The sequence below is a fragment of the Limanda limanda genome, chromosome 20 (assembly GCF_963576545.1).
Source record: "Limanda limanda chromosome 20, fLimLim1.1, whole genome shotgun sequence".
Taxonomy (NCBI): Eukaryota; Metazoa; Chordata; class Actinopteri; order Pleuronectiformes; family Pleuronectidae; genus Limanda; species Limanda limanda.
In genome coordinates this window covers 10,904,925-10,922,482 of record NC_083655.1, presented here as the reverse complement: position 1 = coordinate 10,922,482, position 17,558 = coordinate 10,904,925, and the positions used below count along the sequence as shown (strand labels likewise).

The following is a 17,558-nucleotide window of genomic DNA, read 5'->3' as shown; positions in this document are numbered from 1 at the left end:
GCAAAGGGTCTGTGTGCGTTCTGTGGTGTGCCCCCTAGTGGAAAACTCTAGTCGTTTATATGCGAACATGCAGCTCAACATCAACGTGCAACAACACTGCATAATAGTTAGGGATGGATGAGGAACGCCGTGTCATGTCCCTGATGGTGTCAGAAAAAGTCTAAACTTCAAAACGCTTCTATTTCTTCCCCCCCCCCGAGCCTTCAGGTTATCTCTATGCCCTTTACTCTGTCCTGCACCTCTCCCTTTTGCTCTCCCTCTCGTCCTCTTTCCTTTCATTCTTCATCATCGCAACCTCCTGTGAATTTTGACACCTGTCTGATGTATGCCTCTCTATTCTCTCGCAGAACCTGGGCGCGCATGGACGGCCTATCAATCACTCCGCAGCCCCTTTCGTCAGCCAATTGCAAGTGAGTGGTTTTAATAGAAACGTGATGGTGTCAGAGCATAAATGAGCGTGTGTGTGTGCGTGACTGTCCCAGCAAGTTCGAATATGATATTATTTTTCATGCAAAGTGTGTAATAAGTTATAGAAGTATTAGAGGATGTCAACCTTCTATACACAAGCGCACACAATATCTCCTTTCTCTCATGGTCGATGATCAAGTTGTTGCTCCTATGTGAGTTTCATCATGACTGTAGCGTGTACTTTTACTACAATGGGTGCAATGACGTGTACTAATGCAAATAGATGTGTAATCACCGTTCTCGCACCTATAAAAAACACAGCAAATGAAGATGGAGATTGCATTTGTGTTGTGTCACATCAGTGCCAACCCGTCAGCGACTGTATTTATATGTATATATAAGCCATCGTGATTTAGTAGGAGTTGTCTTGGCAGTAACAAAGACTGGCAGCTTGAGTCACAACCTATTGCAGCCCACCAGACATCATAACACTGTCGGACCACAATATGGTGGGAGTCATTATGGATTGGTCATTTCACTCCGCTGCCGCTCAGAAGCAAATGAGGAGTGACAACTCCGCTCCCCGGTGACGGACCTCGAGAGGAAGGCTGGGACATTTCAAAATCAAATGCTTCCACCCTCTGAGTTTTGAAAGAATAACCGGTGTGGATGTGTGTGTGGGCGTCACATCCTCTGAGACTTTGACATCAGAAGGGCAGGGTTCTCCCTCAAACGCAGCTACGGCCCTGGAAGTCTGGGGGATTGGGTTCAGTCTTTTTTTCAACCCTATAAAAAAAGAACCATTTTTGCCAGTCCCCTGAGGTACTTTGATCCTCTCTGTTTTGGCTCCGCATGCTTATCCACTGGGCCAGAGCAAATGTGAAATGACTCATTGCCATTGAGGTTTTAGCACAGATTGTCAGTTTTAATATGAGTTTATTGTGACCCAGATTGACCCATATCACATGAAGTGCTCCGGGCACTCTGACAGCCGAGTGTGGAGTGCAAATACTCCAAGGTTTATGTTGTGTGTTGCCTTTTCACTTGTGGACAATTAAGAGATTTCCTGTCGAAGTCTGCAGCTACAAAATGTTATTTACATGTTCGTTTTCAAGAGATCGCGTTTCGTGCAGATTGACCTGTGACTATGCTTAGAAATGAATCTGAGGCGGTGCGGTGTGAGGCTGGGATAAATCCGTACGAGTAAACATGCGTCTGAGTTATGTTCATATTACTTAGAGAGAAAAAAATTCAAGAATAGGTGAAAAAAAAAACATGCAGCGCCACCCCGTTCTCCACAGCAGCCACAGATTTAGAGCAGGAAATCCAATACTAACATTAGTCTGAAAGGGACATTTGTCAATTTTTGAAAATACATTTTTACATTTCATGGAATTAAATGTTTTTCGGGGCAATGGCAGGTACTTAGAGCAGATGCTATTTATTGTAAATGGATGGTTTGTGTTTAAAAAGCACTGAATGATACTGATTCTAATCATAAAACCAAATAAAAGTTTAAACAGGCTATCGGAGAAATGTCAAATGAACTTTTAAATGTTAAAAACAAGTAGGCGAGAAAGTTGTGGAGGCTGTAATATTTTATTGCAAAATGGACTTTTCCTAACAACCTGAGGTAGGAAAATATATATATATACATATATAATGCACAGAGAAACAGCCACAACAATACAATGAATTGCCCCTAATAAAGACTGCAGGATGAAAAACAAGGGCTGGTAAAATAAAAAAATATGAGCAGATATATTTGTTGTCACTCCCCAGCACACTGCATGAAATGAAGCTGCTGCATAGTATTGTTTCTGTAGTCAGGTGCATAGGTTTTGTTAAGAGAACAAGGACTCTGACGGATGAGAGGACTTCCTGACCTGCAGGGAGTTTTAACTAAACCACATCACACTAGCAAATTCCAACCACAATACAAAAAGAGAACATATAGCAGCATCCTTTATGAATCATGTCACTGTAAAGCATAATCATATAAAAATAAAAGTATAACAATCTGTTCTCCAATCATTCAAAAAAGTACAAAATATGACAAGACACCCCTCCAGAGCACCAGTAAAAATGTGCCAGACAATAATCATGATATTTATCCTTAAGTGCCATTACGTTGTTATATCATAGTGTTTCTATAATCAGTATTTGTAAAGAGCTACTTGTTTGAAAAGGCAAGACAACGGCACAAAGACAAAACATTTTATATTAACAGATATGTACAAGAACCTAGAGCAAACCATTCAGGGATATTTACAGTTCATGAAGACAGAATTCAGACTCCATGCAAGGGAGGAGAAACAGGTTCTTATTGTGTGTGTGTGTGTCAAGTGTTTGTTGCTGGGTTTACACTGTCACGGAGACGACCCCTAACCCCTGCGGTGTAGCAAAGCCAGAAACATTTCACTCATTGAGTTTGACAACAGGGCTTGATTACCGCCTATTCAACCGCCCAAGTGCACTTTCTGTTTGGTGAAGCCGCCCTCGGGGGGGCACTCAAATCACGGCGAACACCCGGAACGCCTTTCCTCCGGGGGGGTTCTGAAGGCTGCAGGGGGAAGAGAGGAACAAGAGGGAGAGTCAGCTCGGGGGTGCGGCATGTGTCAGACACAGAAACATGTCCCGGCCTCTTGCACAGGGGGAGACGTATAGATGACGGACCCGCACAAACAGATACACTTCAGCTTTTTTACGGAGAAATGTGTGCGTCAGTGTGTTGCCTGACACTCTGATGACAGATTAGACACAAACAACGGCTCCCTGGGAAAACAGATAAACAAGCCATTTTTACACAAACACAAGGGACTTTGTGTGTTAATCCAAGAAAGACAGACACGTTGTGGCGCTAAAGGAGACAGATAAATGATGGGCAGATAATAACGGACGTCAGGCGTGTCTCCAGAGTGACAAAGACAAATGTGAGAGGGAGAGGAGAGAGGGAGTGAGGGAAGGCCACAGAAGAAGAAGGACTGTGAGTGTTTGTCCTCCACACAGGTCATGTTAACAACAGTCATTATGAAGACCAGCGACCCACCCAAAGTTACTTTTCAAATAAGTGGAACACAGTACATAGTATGTGGGTCACTTTTAGCTGTAAGAGCCTGGTATAGACCTGTAACCTTAATGCTGCTATAACCTGGTACAGAACAGATTCAACTCAGATTGAATCCAAACCAACCAAACATTCGATGAATTATATAACCTTCCTAATTATGAATTCCTCTCCCGATTCAAACTGTCACAGCTAAACACTCAACAAAAAATAGCACATTCTTATAACCTGCATAGATTTGCATTGCCCGGGTTAAGCTTCTTAACATTCCTATCGCTACCTTACATAGCAATGATGACTGTTGTTTCTGTTTCTGTGTGTTTGCACCTGGCACCAAATAAGGTAGAATTTGGAGGATTTGATATATGTGTTTTAAGATATAATGGATAAGGTAAGCCTTTATTAATTCCAAAGGAAATTATTGTGCCAGCTTGCTCCAAGATAACAGTACAGAACAATATAAGTAGAATGGAATACTGTTAAGAAATTAAGTAATAGTCCAAGTGTATTGTGAAGAGAGAGAGTAATATTTAACTTAAGTGGCAGTCAGTCAATATGAAATGATAAAGGTGTAGGAAATGCTGTATATTGCTTATGATACTTCAATTGAAATATTGCACACAATACTGAAATCAGTTGAATAATATTGGAAATTATATTGAAAATATGTCACATGATATTAAATTGTGTGATAGTGAACAAATTTGCATGTGAATAATGTTATTGCACATGAGAGGTAATGCACACGAAAAGAAAAAAGCAGCATAATATTGCACTTTGCACTATTGTGCATGTTGTTGGAATTAGGTGTCTGATTATAGTCCATGGTCCTCCCTGCATAAGGAGGAGGAGTTGTACAGTTTGATGACCACAGGCAGAAAATACTTCCTGTGGAGCTCAGTGGTGCTTCCACAACAAGAATAGAGAGCAGCCATTCAACATAATCCATTCCCTCTTTGTACACATCCCATATTGATGAGACAAAGCTAAACCTGATATAAAATCCTCTATTCTCCGTGCTTATGTTTCCTTTTTTGCATTGCAGAAGCAACATTTTCCCTTATTAGCAAAAAATAAACTCATATCTGAACAGCATGGGAATGCACTGATCTTCTCTACTCTAATTGCCAAGCAATTAATTATTTTAAACCAGAAGCAACAAGAAGCAGGCTAATCACCTGTCCATGTGCACGACATAAGAGATGTAATGGACCGCCTGTATCGTGAAAAGATAAGGTCCACACAGGAGGGCAGAGGAGATGAATTTCTCTCTGTTCTGCGAGCCATTGATTTCTCATTCCTCCTCTCTGAACCTCAGCAAATTACCCGCCTCACTTCTTCCAAAGATCCAAGAAAGAGGGGCTGAAATAAGACTCGTAATATCCTTAAAAAATAATTGTATATCAGACTCTCACTGATGTTGAATGTTTTTAACACCATATGGATTTTATGTATAGAAATATTTCTGGTTATCCCAATAGTGCAGAAAACACTAGAACTCAGCAGGTGCTACATCCTGGCCGGACAGATAACCAATAACAATTGTCGAGCAGCCACGAGAGCAGCCTTCACATACCTCTCTGAGGAAATGCCATTTTGGTGCGAAGCAATGTAATGTTTTCGTTTGTCCACTGGCATCACATCAAGGTAACCGCCCGCTTCGTTCCTGATGACTCCAGCGTGGACTGCTGCCCGACATATACTGGACTTCTACAAAAGGAAAGGAAACAAGAGACATGTTTATTCATTTCTGTTTAAAAAACAAACAAACATGAATTCAGCTTCAAAATGTGGGACGTACATCAGAGTAAATTCTGGTTCCAATGACTCTGGATATGTGTGGGTTCCCTTCTGAACAGCTTCTCGGGCAGTATAACCTACAAGAGAACAAGTGGACACGATGTCAATGACTAGAATTTACAGAAAGGCGGTGAACTCGTGAAAGCAAAGGTAGATGAGCAGTCGGATTCCTACCTTGGACAGTGTTTTGCAGGTTTTTGATAAGGACACAACTGTGCAACTGTGGCCTCACATGTGATGGCTTTGACTGTAGAAAAACACACACAGTGCCAATAAATACAACAACGCAGCACAGCTTTTATTCAGCAGGTAAATGACAGTGTCATATTAGGATTCAGACTGACCTGTAACTCTGGAAACGATGAAGGAATTAGCACTTTGGTATTTTCTGTCAACAGGAAACACACAAGACTGACATGAGACTACATTATTTGTCACTTATGTTTGGATTAATTGTGCCATCAAATATCATCGGTCAATTCTAGATTCAAGTGTAATAAAATGTCCTCACCCTGTAGACTGGACTCCGTTCTTGTTGGATTTGATGAAAAAGTCCTTTCGGCCTTGTCTTGTTACATCCATCCATCCTCCATCATTATCGATGACACCAGCATGTAGACCGGCTCTGCACACACTGGATTGCTACAAAAAAAAAAAGAACATTTATTACATTTGGATTGCAGCTCATTTGCTGACAGGGAAGTAAACCAGTGTCTCTTTGACGTCTTTTGGCAGAACCTGCAGCTGTGAATACTGTGATACGAAGGTGAATCCACCCAATCAGATAACATCATGCTGGATTTGTATCAACTTGTCTACTCACCATTTCATAGTAAACTGTCCCAACTACTTTTCCTGTAGCGTCCAGGCACCCGGCAGGACACTCATATCTGCAGATAAATGAGATGGTGTGAAGTGTTTTTGCTTTACACAACTTTGTGTTGCTGTCGATTTCATTCAAGTTCATGTTAATCGTACCTGTTGCACGCCGTTCCTTTGCACTGATCTCGTAGCTTAGTGTCACAGGTCACGAGCTGACCTGGAACACAAAGACATGAAGACACTTCAGTGCTCGTACAGGACACAACTCGTATGAAGGGGCACTAACATTCATCTAAAAGCCTGAGTTGTCTGAGACTCTGCGAGGACTTTTCTTGTTGTGATGCTTCAGGAATCAAAGAGGAGAATTCCTGCAGCGTGGTTTCGGGGTGGTCAGCAGTACTGGAGGAAGTGTCTCAGCTTACAAGCACAGGCGGAGAGGAAGCCATTTAAAAACCACAGCGAGCCCCCCGCTCACCCCTCAGCCCCTCTCAGCCATCCGAAAGCAAACACACACTCAGGGGGATCGTGCCAAAATAGACCTCCCCCTCCCTGCTCCGGAGAGTGACTTGCAATATTTAGTCCACTTGAGGAACTGTCAAGGTTAATCAGGGAGAGGACGGTTAAAGAGAACAGAAAATCAAGGCAATTTGAGATAAGTTGCAGTCAAAATGTTTCCGGTCAAGACCTGTTTTCCTTGCTCTTGTTCTCCCTTCATGCTTGTTGAACACTGAGCAGGCAGCTACTCACCAATTCTCTGGTTTTAACCCAATTTCGAAAAGCAGTTTCTCTTACAGCAGATATTGTGCTATAATTCTTGCCGCCCTGTGCCTCTCCCATTACTAAAACCAGATCCTGCACACCCCCCCCAGTTTCAGATGTAACGAGATACAGAATAAACAGTTAAATGGCAGCTTACACATCTGCTGTGTGTTGACCACTTCATTCTTCTGCAGGTCCTCTGTGGGGGGCTTGGTGGGAGCCGGGGCAGGGAGACTCGGCGGCTCGGGTTTGGAGGCCCGGGGGCGGGGCTTCTGCGGAGCGCGAGGGGCCTCCTGCTCGATGAAGTTGTTCTCCTCCGTTTCCTCTTGTGGAGGATAGGAACTGTCATCTTCAAGCAAAGTCACAAAAACAAGGGTAGTAAGCGTTTCTTTTTTTCTTCCTCCATCTTTCTCTATTTCTCCCCCCGCACACATACCTTTATAGCAGAGGTTGTCCTTGCAGCTACCTCCATAGCTGGGGGGGCAGGCGGAGCAAGAGGTGCCATGTTTGTAAGGCGCATAGCCCCACCAGTTTCCCCTGTGAGTGTAGAATGAAAAGCAAAAACATGAATATGCTGCTTTCCAACCTCCCCATTTTTGACTGGGAGTGAAACTGTCACATCTTAATGCAACAAGGACGACGTGAGATTGTTGTTGTCATGCAGCTTGTATCTCAGTCACATATCCATGGAAGTGCATCACAACAAATGCACTCACTTCGGTGAGTAGTTGCAGACGAGATAGACGGCTTTGGCCCAAATCTGTCCCCACACGTTCATGTTGTAGCACATGTTGACTGCACAGCCGATCCGACTGCTGGTGGCCCACACCAGCTGCAAAGAGAGCGAAGGAGACAGACAGTGAAACACAAACTCCAGACAATACAGCGCCATCCAGACTTACAGTAGCTACCTGTGTGTAATGAGTGCAAACTGGGCCGGAGCATCTGAAGGGGCAGTGGGGGTTACACTCCTGCGGGTAAGGGAAGGAGTAGTCTTTCACTTCATCGTACCAGGCCTGCACGTGGAAGGTGGGTGGACGATACCTGGAGACACGAGACACAGAGGTTCACATCATTTCTCTTGTCTTGCTCCTCTGTTGGCGAGGGAGTTTGTTTTTATGCATCGAAGCTTCTCCCTGCTCACTGCAGCTCATTTTACAACACCCATATTTTAGGGTGACCTTTATGTGTTGCCTGATATTTGAATAATTGCTGGTGCAAAACAAAAACCCTCGTACATATAAATGGCAAATGGAAATTCATACATATCCTTTCAGAAACTATTAAGTCTGTAAAAGCAACTGTTCAGAATACATTTTGAAATTTGCATAAGTAGCAGCTGCAGAGGAGTTCAACTTCCAAACTCTCAAATATGGCCTGATAGGGTGAAGTGAGACCTTTACAGTACAAGGCCACTGAACCAAGGACTGATACAGAATATGAAAAGATCAAATTAATTACACTCAGTCACGCCTCCAACATATGTCGCCTAGTTACCATCTGCACTCAGTATCCATTGGTAACAAAGCAAACAAAAACACGACCGTTGAGAGTCAGGCGTTTGTGCTCTGTAAATAAATGTCAGCCGCCGAGCACCGACACTGATTTGGCGCCAGGTGCAGCCAGATAATCTTATTAGAATCAAGTGGACATCTCCACGGCGGCCGAGTGATTTGATTAGAAGTGGAACAAGAGTCTCTTGTGTGAGGCAGTGCTGCGTTCAGGTGCACTACAGGAGGCTGAGTGAACCAATGGAACAAATTTAGTTTGTGATTCAACGAGCCATTTAAAGCGTTGCTGGCTCTTGGTTGTGTAACTTTGCCAGGACCACGAGAGACGTACAGTGTGTTTTTTAGCTTAAATCGATATTAATATATGGGTGTTTTGACTTGTGCAAATGCAAAATGTAATGGGTGGATTAAATGCATTTTTATATGTGCATGTTTTCTATTGTTTTACATGAATATAGCATGGGAGATGTGCCTGTGTGTGCAGGTTCTGAGCCAACTGTGTATAAGTAATGTACCTATTTTCTGATCCGACCACTTTAAATAAAGATCGACAACGGGTCTCCACTTCCTCCCACAATCCAGAAATAAACGTCAAAATTGTCGGTGCCAAAACGATTGCTGCCATCTGGCACATTTATGGTCTTAGTCTGCTCAGTAGCGATCGGGGGATGGAGCGGCGGCAGTGAGGTGCCATCGATGCATGCAATCCAATCAGTCTCAGCTGTTTATCATGGCGTTTCACCCTGCTTTTAAGCCAAACTTATTGGAAAAATGAACACTCTGTCATACATCAGTGTGATAAGAACTACCTAACATGACAGAAAGCATCTTGGAAAAAAAATACTTTGACATCTACTCTAACTTTTTAGTTTGGTCCGTGTCCCATTCGCTAACATAGAGGAGGAGGTGGAGTTTATGACCTATACCGCAGCCAGCCACCAAGTGGCGATCAAAAAGCTATGCAGTAAATTTTGGTGGAGCTTTTATGTTGTCCATCTTTATATAAAGTACATGATTCCTACCCATACAATGCAAGTCAGTCATGAAGTAACACACACAGACACACACACACACACACACACACACACACACACACACACACACACACACACACACACACACACACACACACACTGACCTTGCATTGTCTTCTACCCTCAACCTTTGATTGTATTAAAGTGTAAAAATGCAGAAACTGTGAATTCAGAGTTATTCTTTACCTTCCCCAGTGAGCCCCCAGGTTCTGCCCGATCTGTGGCAGTAATCCTGCCGGGCCGTGCTCCCACAGACAGGTCTCAGCCCACTCCTCTGCTGTGCGCTCCAACTCTGTGTCCCAAACCTGCACGGAAGACGAGAGAGTGAAACAAAGCCTCAATGCGGAGACGTGGGTTCAGTGTGTGTTGAGAAATCTCCTTATCATATGTTATAAGCTAAGACAAGCTGCTGTGTCTGTACATAATGGTTTCTAAATGCAGATCTACAATGTGTTGACATTTCGCTGCCACTGTATAAAAAGATTTCAGACTTTCTTAGTTCTCCACCTTGGTTTTCCCGTAAGCTTGGGTGTTATTAAAAAAAAAAAAAAAAAAGGAGTAAGTAATACCTTCCATATGTCTCTGGTGAGATTTCTGGGTACAAGCTTTTGTTTCGCTGTACCTCCCTCTCAATTGCCCTCTCAGTCAAGTTTGGCTCTGGTTGCATTCTGAGGGATCATGTTCCCATTTGGGTTTTTTCTGGGAATGCAAAGAGTGTCCTTCCTCCCCGCTGACCTACATTCTCCCATCAGAAATGTTAGAATAACACCAGCTGTGACTCCTCCTCTGCAGGACACTGTATGTTCCTTTAATTGCACACCTTCGCTTTCACCTTCGGAGGGGTGTTTTCCAATGCGACATGTTTCTGTGAGAGAGTTTATTAGTTGTGCATGTGCGTGTCGAAAAGTGCGAGCGCGTGCGAGCGCGTCCCAACGCAGGTGTCAGAGGCTTTTTACATTTCACACGTTGGGCCCTGAGAGTCATAGCTTACCCTCTCTGAAATCTAATCCAATAACAGACACTTAAATGACTCCCTCGCTACCACCAGCGCCACCGCCCCCTCCCTCCATCGTCCATCACCCACTTTCAGTCCACGTCAGAAACAACTGCTGTTTTCTGCATTACACCCGAAACACACACACACACACACACACACACACACACACAAACACACACACACACACATACACCTGCCTAACAACAGGATGTCTGGCGTTGCTGCAAATTAACTCTTGCCACTGAGCAGTTTCTTTTCACTCCTTGTGTTGGTTGTTGTGTGGATGTATTTATGTATTTATAACTGGCATACAGAGCAAATTAACAGTTGGAGACGTGGAGTATTTTTTTTATTAATTTCTACACCTACAAAAAAGTGTTGCAGGCTTAAAGCAACCTCATATGTAGCTGCCTGAGGTCTGTCTTGCACAGTAATGATAAATGATGAGTGACAGAGTCGGGGCTAAAAGAGGAATGAGAATTTGTTTCCCCGAAACGCTATCTCTGCTCAGAAATGACCTCTGTTCTCGGCAGTATGTTGCAAATCAGTGTCTGTGTGTCAGTATTGTCATATCTATTTCCTAATCCTGGGTTATCACCCTTTTCTTCTGCAATGATACTCAAACAGAAACCCTGGAGCGATCTAAGCCTCCTCTGAGAGAATCTGATTTCTATTCACGTCATTCTGCTCTTCGATTTTCCTCGACGAGTGACATCCTTGCCCTAAAAAACAATCAATGCTTGTGATAAGCAGACAGAAACACGTTGAGACATTGAGCTGCGGTAACTGCCAAATGATCTGCAAACCACAGCACATGGGACGTCCTGTGCTTGAGCAGACTCAGCACAATGTTTTTCACCATTAATGGACAGTTACGGGTCTGAAAACATTTATCCGTCACCACAACTACGGCAGATCTCCACCAACATGTCTGGCTGCAGCGTCTAGTTGGGGAATGTTCTTGGAGACGTGATTGCTGAGGAATGTCTCGAGTAATAAAAAACACAAATACCATCGATCCGTTGAACAAAGCCATTCCATCATCGTCAGGCCCCCAGAAAGTCGCATTGTGTCAGCTGTTGAACCTGGATAGCCTCCGGCTTGTCAAACCGCTGCTGTTTGTACAGTTAGCCCGACAACCAGGACACCCCCCCCCCCCCCCAAACCACCACCCACCACCCAACCGCACTTCTGCTGGGGCCCGTAAAGAAAAAACACCTCCCTTGCTAAAGTCTTTCAGCACTACGCACACTGCATTGTTTATTTCACTTAACACTTCATTTGTGGCCATTTCTTTTTCTTCTTTTTTTTTTTTTTTTTTTTTAAAACGTGGTCATGTGGTTGCATTCCAGAGGCTACCGAGGGGTACTTCCTCTGCACGTTTGGGTTTCCTGTTCATAATCAATGGTGCATGCAGAGAAGTAATGAAAAGAGGGATAACGATGTGGGAGTTGGAGAGACAGAAGCCAATAAAGCTGACAGAAAAGAGGAGAGGAGGGGATGGACCGGCGTGAAAGAGAAGACAAGGAGACAAAGGGGTGATTTAAAGAAAAACGAATAGCTCTAAATATTGAGCATATTTCCTTTCCCTGCCCAAACTACTCCTGTCATTTCAACCAGAGATATAAAAAGTATCGTGCTGCACTTTTTTTTTCATGGAGAACATTCCAGCTCTAATCAGAGAACAGCATAAACAAGGATTGTCGGCTCAACATGAGCAGGAAGCTGTTTCACTTAGAGGCACAAGACGAGTAGTTAGGCTGATATTTAACTTTGGTCTGATATAGTTTTTTGTTGTCTCAGGAGAAATAATGGTATCATCTACTAGGATGGCACTCAGTAGAGCACATACCTCCACCAAGGCCCCACAGTCCTCGTAATTTCATTCAAGCTGCACCAGATCTCACACACTCACAGATTTCAGTTCCCTAAACATGCCTGATCTTTGACTCATTCCCTGGGAAATCTGTGAAAATGAAACAGAAACCACCCTATCTCACAATCTGTTTAAGAAAGCAGAAACTTTAATGGGTTCTTCTCTGACTCCATCCTTCCGCAGTTTTGTGAAAATCCGTGCAGTCGTTTTTAGTGTAATCTTGCTTACAAATAACAAAAGTATCAACCTATCAGATCTAGAAATATATCTACCTCCAGAGAACAGCTGCACAAAAACAGCTGCGTCAATAACGGTGGTGGTTTCTTTTTATTGCAGAAATCCATAAACCTGGCGCTTCACCACAGCAGAAGGAAGCTGAGAAAGATGGACTCGGCCTTTCCCAGCCTTGTTGACACAAGCAGCTCCAGAACCACAGCTCCCACGGAGAGTTTAGAGGAAGTTGGTGAGCGCAGGAATGGTCTCGCCAGCTTTGAGCAGCTCCTAAACCCAAAAGACATTCCCATCTGGACAGGATGCAAAGCTGTGAGATTCTGGTTTGAGGTATGGCCAAGGAACCAGAAGGTGTTCTGCAGGAGTGAGGGCCAAGGACGAGGAAAGGAGAGTAGAGACTGAACCTGAGGGGATGTGGGTTTTTATCTGTCTCAGCCATGAAGCTACCTGAGGGATCACTGCTGCAAACCTTTGTGACCATGTTGCCTGAACCAGTCAGAGAAGGTCCTGTCATGAGCCATTCATTGTAGCAGAGTTTGGCACGAGTGCTGTTTACATCCTTGGCATTACATTAAGCAGGTTCCGCCTGGGCTGAGATTTGTCTCTATGCGTCGCCTGTCTGTAATATTCCTGGTTGCTATGCGGCCTGGGGACCGCCCTGTTTGGGGACATTAAGGATGAATGTTAATCGCTTGCTGTTGGGGTTTCACTGGAGCCATGGATATGGAGTGGATTGCTCTTAAGAGCTACAGGGACCATGGTGTTCAGCTGCTGCTCTTTACATGTAGAGAAACCAGTGGAAGTGTTTCGAACATTTGTGTCAGATCTCCCTGGGCAGCTCCCTTTGAAGGTTTTTCTGGATTTCTGGATATTATCAGATGATGGTTGGACAGACCCACGTCCCTCTGGAAAGAATTCATCACTAAGCAATAAGGGATCCTGCAACAGCAAAGCTGCTGCTGGAACAAAAGATGTTTGGGTTGCTTCTAGGGTTGCAAAATTCCGGGAATATTCAAAGTTGGAAACTTTCCATATGAATTAACGGGAATTAACAGGAATATACGGTAATATACGGGAATTAACGGGTATAAACTGGAAATTTTGTGGATAATTTATACTAACTGTATTTACCTTGTCATATACAGACATAAATATAAACATTTTGTTTTGTTATAGGCTGATTTGAACCCTGAGGAAACTTTGGGCACTTGACTATATGCTTCTGCATTGTTGTGTCATTCTTAACATAGGTCTTTGCACAGTATTTGCAAATGTACACAGCCTCTCCTTCTACATTGGATGGGGTGAAATGTTTCCACAAATAAGATAGTGCATGTGGCATTGTTCTGTAGAATAAGTTGAGAAAAAAGTGGAGGCTGATAATTACTATTCAAGGAAACCATTTTACCCCCAAACAGATGCTGCCTAAATACGTCTCAGATATATGTCTTAGATTAAGTTAATTAAGGGGCAAATTTATTTTCTAACCTTAATGATTGTCTCACCAGGGCGTCACAGGTGGTGAAGCACAAGAGTGCGACAACAAATTAAAGTGATAAACTGAAGTTATCCTGAGCAAAATGTCAATACCAGCTTCATCCCGAATCACAAGCATCTCTTCCACCTGAGTGCAGCCCAGCAGAGCCAAGTCAAACATAAAGGAAGGTGTGGACCTTTCTCCCAAGATGCATTCTGTTTGTTACATCACTTCAAACGCCGACACGTCTGTGTTTATACCTGTGGGTCAACATTTGAGCGAGGGGCCGAGCCGCCGTCCCCCCCGACTGAGGCAGCACTGCAGCTCTGTGGATCGCTACGGAGTGCGAATGCTGATCCGGGGGAATTTTTTGGGCCTCTGTGTTGGATAATGACAGAATGGGAACGGAGCCACAGGGATAAGAGGGAGGGAGGCAGAGAGAGAGAGAGAGAGAGAATGGGAGAGAAAGAGAAGGATGGCAAGAAAATGAAACAGATGAAGAGGGAGGGAGGAGAGGGATTTGAGTTGATGTTATCTCTGCGATGACGGAGGGTCACTCAGGTTTCATACAATGGTTTCATGAAATAACAGAGCTGATGGGCAAATGGCGATGTATGTGCAACAGGATTTGTGCGACTGTGTGTATATGTGTGTGTGTGTGTGTGTGTATCTGTGTGTGTACATGCATGAGTGTGTTGAGGAGCAGGGGAGCATGTCTAGGAAGTCTTCCAGTACAGTGAAGCTGTGAGATTTCTGAGAGGTGACAGCAGTTCAACACAGACTGAGGGAGAATCTCGAGCCCCTTTCAAAATAAAATGCAGAAAAACAAAAACACTTGACGTGTGACGTGAAGAGTTTTCCGCCTGAAAGATGTTGACACAACAGAATAGCAAATAAGATTTTGGCGTTTATCCCCACAATTCAATGTCTCTTCTGACTTTGCGCCTCTTCGAAATGTGTCTTTCTTTTCTCATTTCCTCTTCATCTTCTTTTCAATTATTTCGACACCTGTTTTGCTGTCCTCTCTCCCTCCATCTGCGTTTCATTGCCTCCCCCTTCCTCCTCGCAAATCCCCATTATCTTCACCCCTGTATTCTCCCTCAACTTTTCTCTCTCCTTCTCTCACCTCACGTCCTCTTGTTGCACGCCTCTCCACATTTCACCCCTGGGTGCCCCTGCAGCTAAAAAAAAACAGCCCACTGTAACAGGAGACAGAAGAAAGGAGCTGCACACTGCTGGCTCAGCGTTTCTCCACTGGTGTGCCTCAACCCGAACTTCACACACACACACACACACACACACACACACACACACACACACACACACACACACACACACACACACACACACACACACACACACACACACACACACGCACGCACACACACACACACACACACACACACACACACACACACACACACACACACAAGGGGTCCTGAAGTCCAACCTCTCAATTATACAATTACACAGTCCAGCAACTGCCCCCAGCACGAACTGTTTATTTGCCTTCGCCATAGAATAATACTGCCTTTTGTTCTGCGGCTCTTTAAGCGGAGATGAAACGATGATAAAAGCTCATTATCCTCTGCACGCCGTGGTGATATTTAACCTCTAAGTGCTGCTGGTGGCCATGCACCGTGGCGGTCAAGCAGCGCCTACACATGTAGTGTACTTGGAAAACTTCCAGATCTGCGGCACACTAACTTTAAGAAGGTGTGTCGTGCCTGTGTGTGTGTGTGTACGTGTGTGTGTGTGTGTTTAGTGGGGGGTGAGACAGCTGGTAAAACAAGCCCTGGTGCCGTGCTCTGATTCTAATTGCACTGTGAAAAGTGATCTGGCGCTGTACACACACGTGATGGCCAGGGGATAAAGTCAAACAAATCTGTTAGCATGAGTAAGAAAAAAGAAAAGAAAAGAGAAAAACCTCGTAGTAATGTGATCATTGGCAAGTCGGTGGAATTCTTCTCTTCTGGCAAAACAACCAAAAGTCACATGAGTATAAACTTGTGTGTCTGTGTGTATGTGTGTGTGTGTATGTGTGTGTGTGTGTGTGTGTGAAGGTGCCTAGATGTTGGCGTGCTGCTTGTGACTGAGTCAAGTGGGACAAGTGCTCAGTGGTCAGGTGACTGGGTCAGTCCTAAGCTCTACGGACCACAACTCTCCTGGAGTTCAGAATGGGGTCAAAGAGTTTTAACACATATATAAACTCCATTAAACTCTGGGAATCATTCTGAAGGTGCACGTCCCAACACCTCCATCCTCCATCCACCTACCATGTGCTCCATGTTGGACGCGGGAGGGTAGACCTGGCCTCTGAGCTTGTTGTGGATGTCCAGGATGAGCTGAGCGTCGCTGTCCGTGATGGCCCTCCTGCCCCTCTGCTTGGCCTCCCACCAGTCCCCGTCCTCGTCCAGATACTTGTCCAGGATCTGCTGCCAGCCCGTGGCGTTGGGGAGCATCACCATGGAGGTGGCGGCCTGGAGCAGCAGCAGCAGGGACGCGCCCCTCAGCCAGTGGAGGGATTCACCACTCATCCTCGGTATAGTGACACTGGTGATGCTCTCGGATTGAATGTGGCTGGAAGAAGCTGTCTCCGGCTGTGAGCTGGAAAAGGAGCCGAGAGGAGAGAGAGAGCGAAACTGAAATAACTGTTCTGCATCACATTGATGAATAACTTGGGTCAATACTGAGCTCGGTGTGGACAGAACATTGGCCTGCAGACACTGCGGTTCACTGAGGGTGAGCTGGCAGGCGGTGGGTGAGAGGAATTCCTGCAAGTGTTGAACTCCCTCTGAATATTTCACATCTCTTTTCCCTAAATCAAGAACCCAGTGAGGACAGAAACGCTTCAAATCACATAAGAAGACGCAGTAAAGTGCACAGAATGATTCATAATGCAGCTAATGTATTCACACTGCTGCCTGTGTGTATACTGTGAGCTGAACTCCTTTGGTATGCGTGCTGCAGTGCTGATAGAACGAGCCAATGCCTAATGGAAGACTGCAGAAGTGTAATGCACATGGAAATGGAAAATTGAGTGGTGTGATTTAACTCTTGGAGATAATTTACCTTTTAATGAATTGGAACAGAGCCCTCTGCTCCAGATGCTGACAGAGATCTGGCTGTGAGAAGACGTCTGCAGCAGGAAGAGATTATGAAGAATAAAAAACTTTTTTTTAAAGATCCGTCTCTTCAGGGTGGAGGAGTTGCGCGGCTCAGGTGGAGCAGTGAGCAGGTCGCTGGCTGAAGATCTGGTGCGTAAATCACTGCGCTCCGTGTCCACCAGCCTGCTGACAGAGGAAGTTCAAGTCTCTCTTCTTTCGCGATTCTCGCTCCGGAGCTGCGGGAGCATCACTTGTCCACATTTTTATCCTCTTGGCTTGGCTGCGGTGCGAGAGATCCGCCCCCTGGCCCGACCACGCCCCTCCACACATGGACCCGGCCCACATTCGCTTGTGCCAAGGACCTTTACGCGCGCGTCCTGGAGTCGTGCGCGCCGGAGCCTGAAGCCTGTTCTGTGTAATCCGAGCAGAAACTTCATTTATCTACTTCAGTGTTGTGATCAGCAAGTTA

At 44.7% G+C, this 17,558-nt stretch overlaps 1 protein-coding gene across 1 annotated transcript; it reads right to left on the bottom strand.

The window, feature by feature from the left end:
* Positions 1 to 2,025: 2,025 nt before the first annotated feature.
* On the bottom strand, positions 2,026 to 17,293 carry crispld1a (cysteine-rich secretory protein LCCL domain containing 1a). The gene is made up of 15 exons (XM_061093897.1): positions 17,055 to 17,293; positions 16,259 to 16,589; positions 9,588 to 9,706; positions 7,768 to 7,900; positions 7,573 to 7,688; positions 7,293 to 7,393; positions 7,014 to 7,205; positions 6,254 to 6,314; positions 6,099 to 6,165; positions 5,787 to 5,917; positions 5,620 to 5,663; positions 5,450 to 5,522; positions 5,277 to 5,352; positions 5,052 to 5,185; positions 2,026 to 2,971 (listed from the first exon to the last, which is right to left on the bottom strand). The coding sequence occupies exons 2-15, from the start codon at positions 16,517 to 16,519 to the stop codon at positions 2,920 to 2,922; spliced, it is 1,560 nt and encodes a 519-aa protein (XP_060949880.1). The 5' UTR covers positions 16,520 to 16,589; positions 17,055 to 17,293; the 3' UTR covers positions 2,026 to 2,919.
* Positions 17,294 to 17,558: the final 265 nt, after the last annotated feature.

What these genes read in the sequence shown, in the direction of transcription:
- crispld1a (XM_061093897.1), bottom strand. Translation starts at nt 16,519, where the DNA reads ATGAGTGGTGAATCCCTCCACTGGCTGAGGGGCGCGTCCCTGCTGCTG. An exon ending in GGACAACCTCTGCTATAAAG is followed by an intron (nt 7,206 to 7,292) that starts GTATGTGTGCGG and finishes CTTTGCTTGAAG; the next exon opens with ATGACAGTTCCTATCCTCCA. An exon ending in GAACCAGAATTTACTCTGAT is followed by an intron (nt 5,186 to 5,276) that starts GTACGTCCCACA and finishes TTCCTTTTGTAG; the next exon opens with AAGTCCAGTATATGTCGGGC.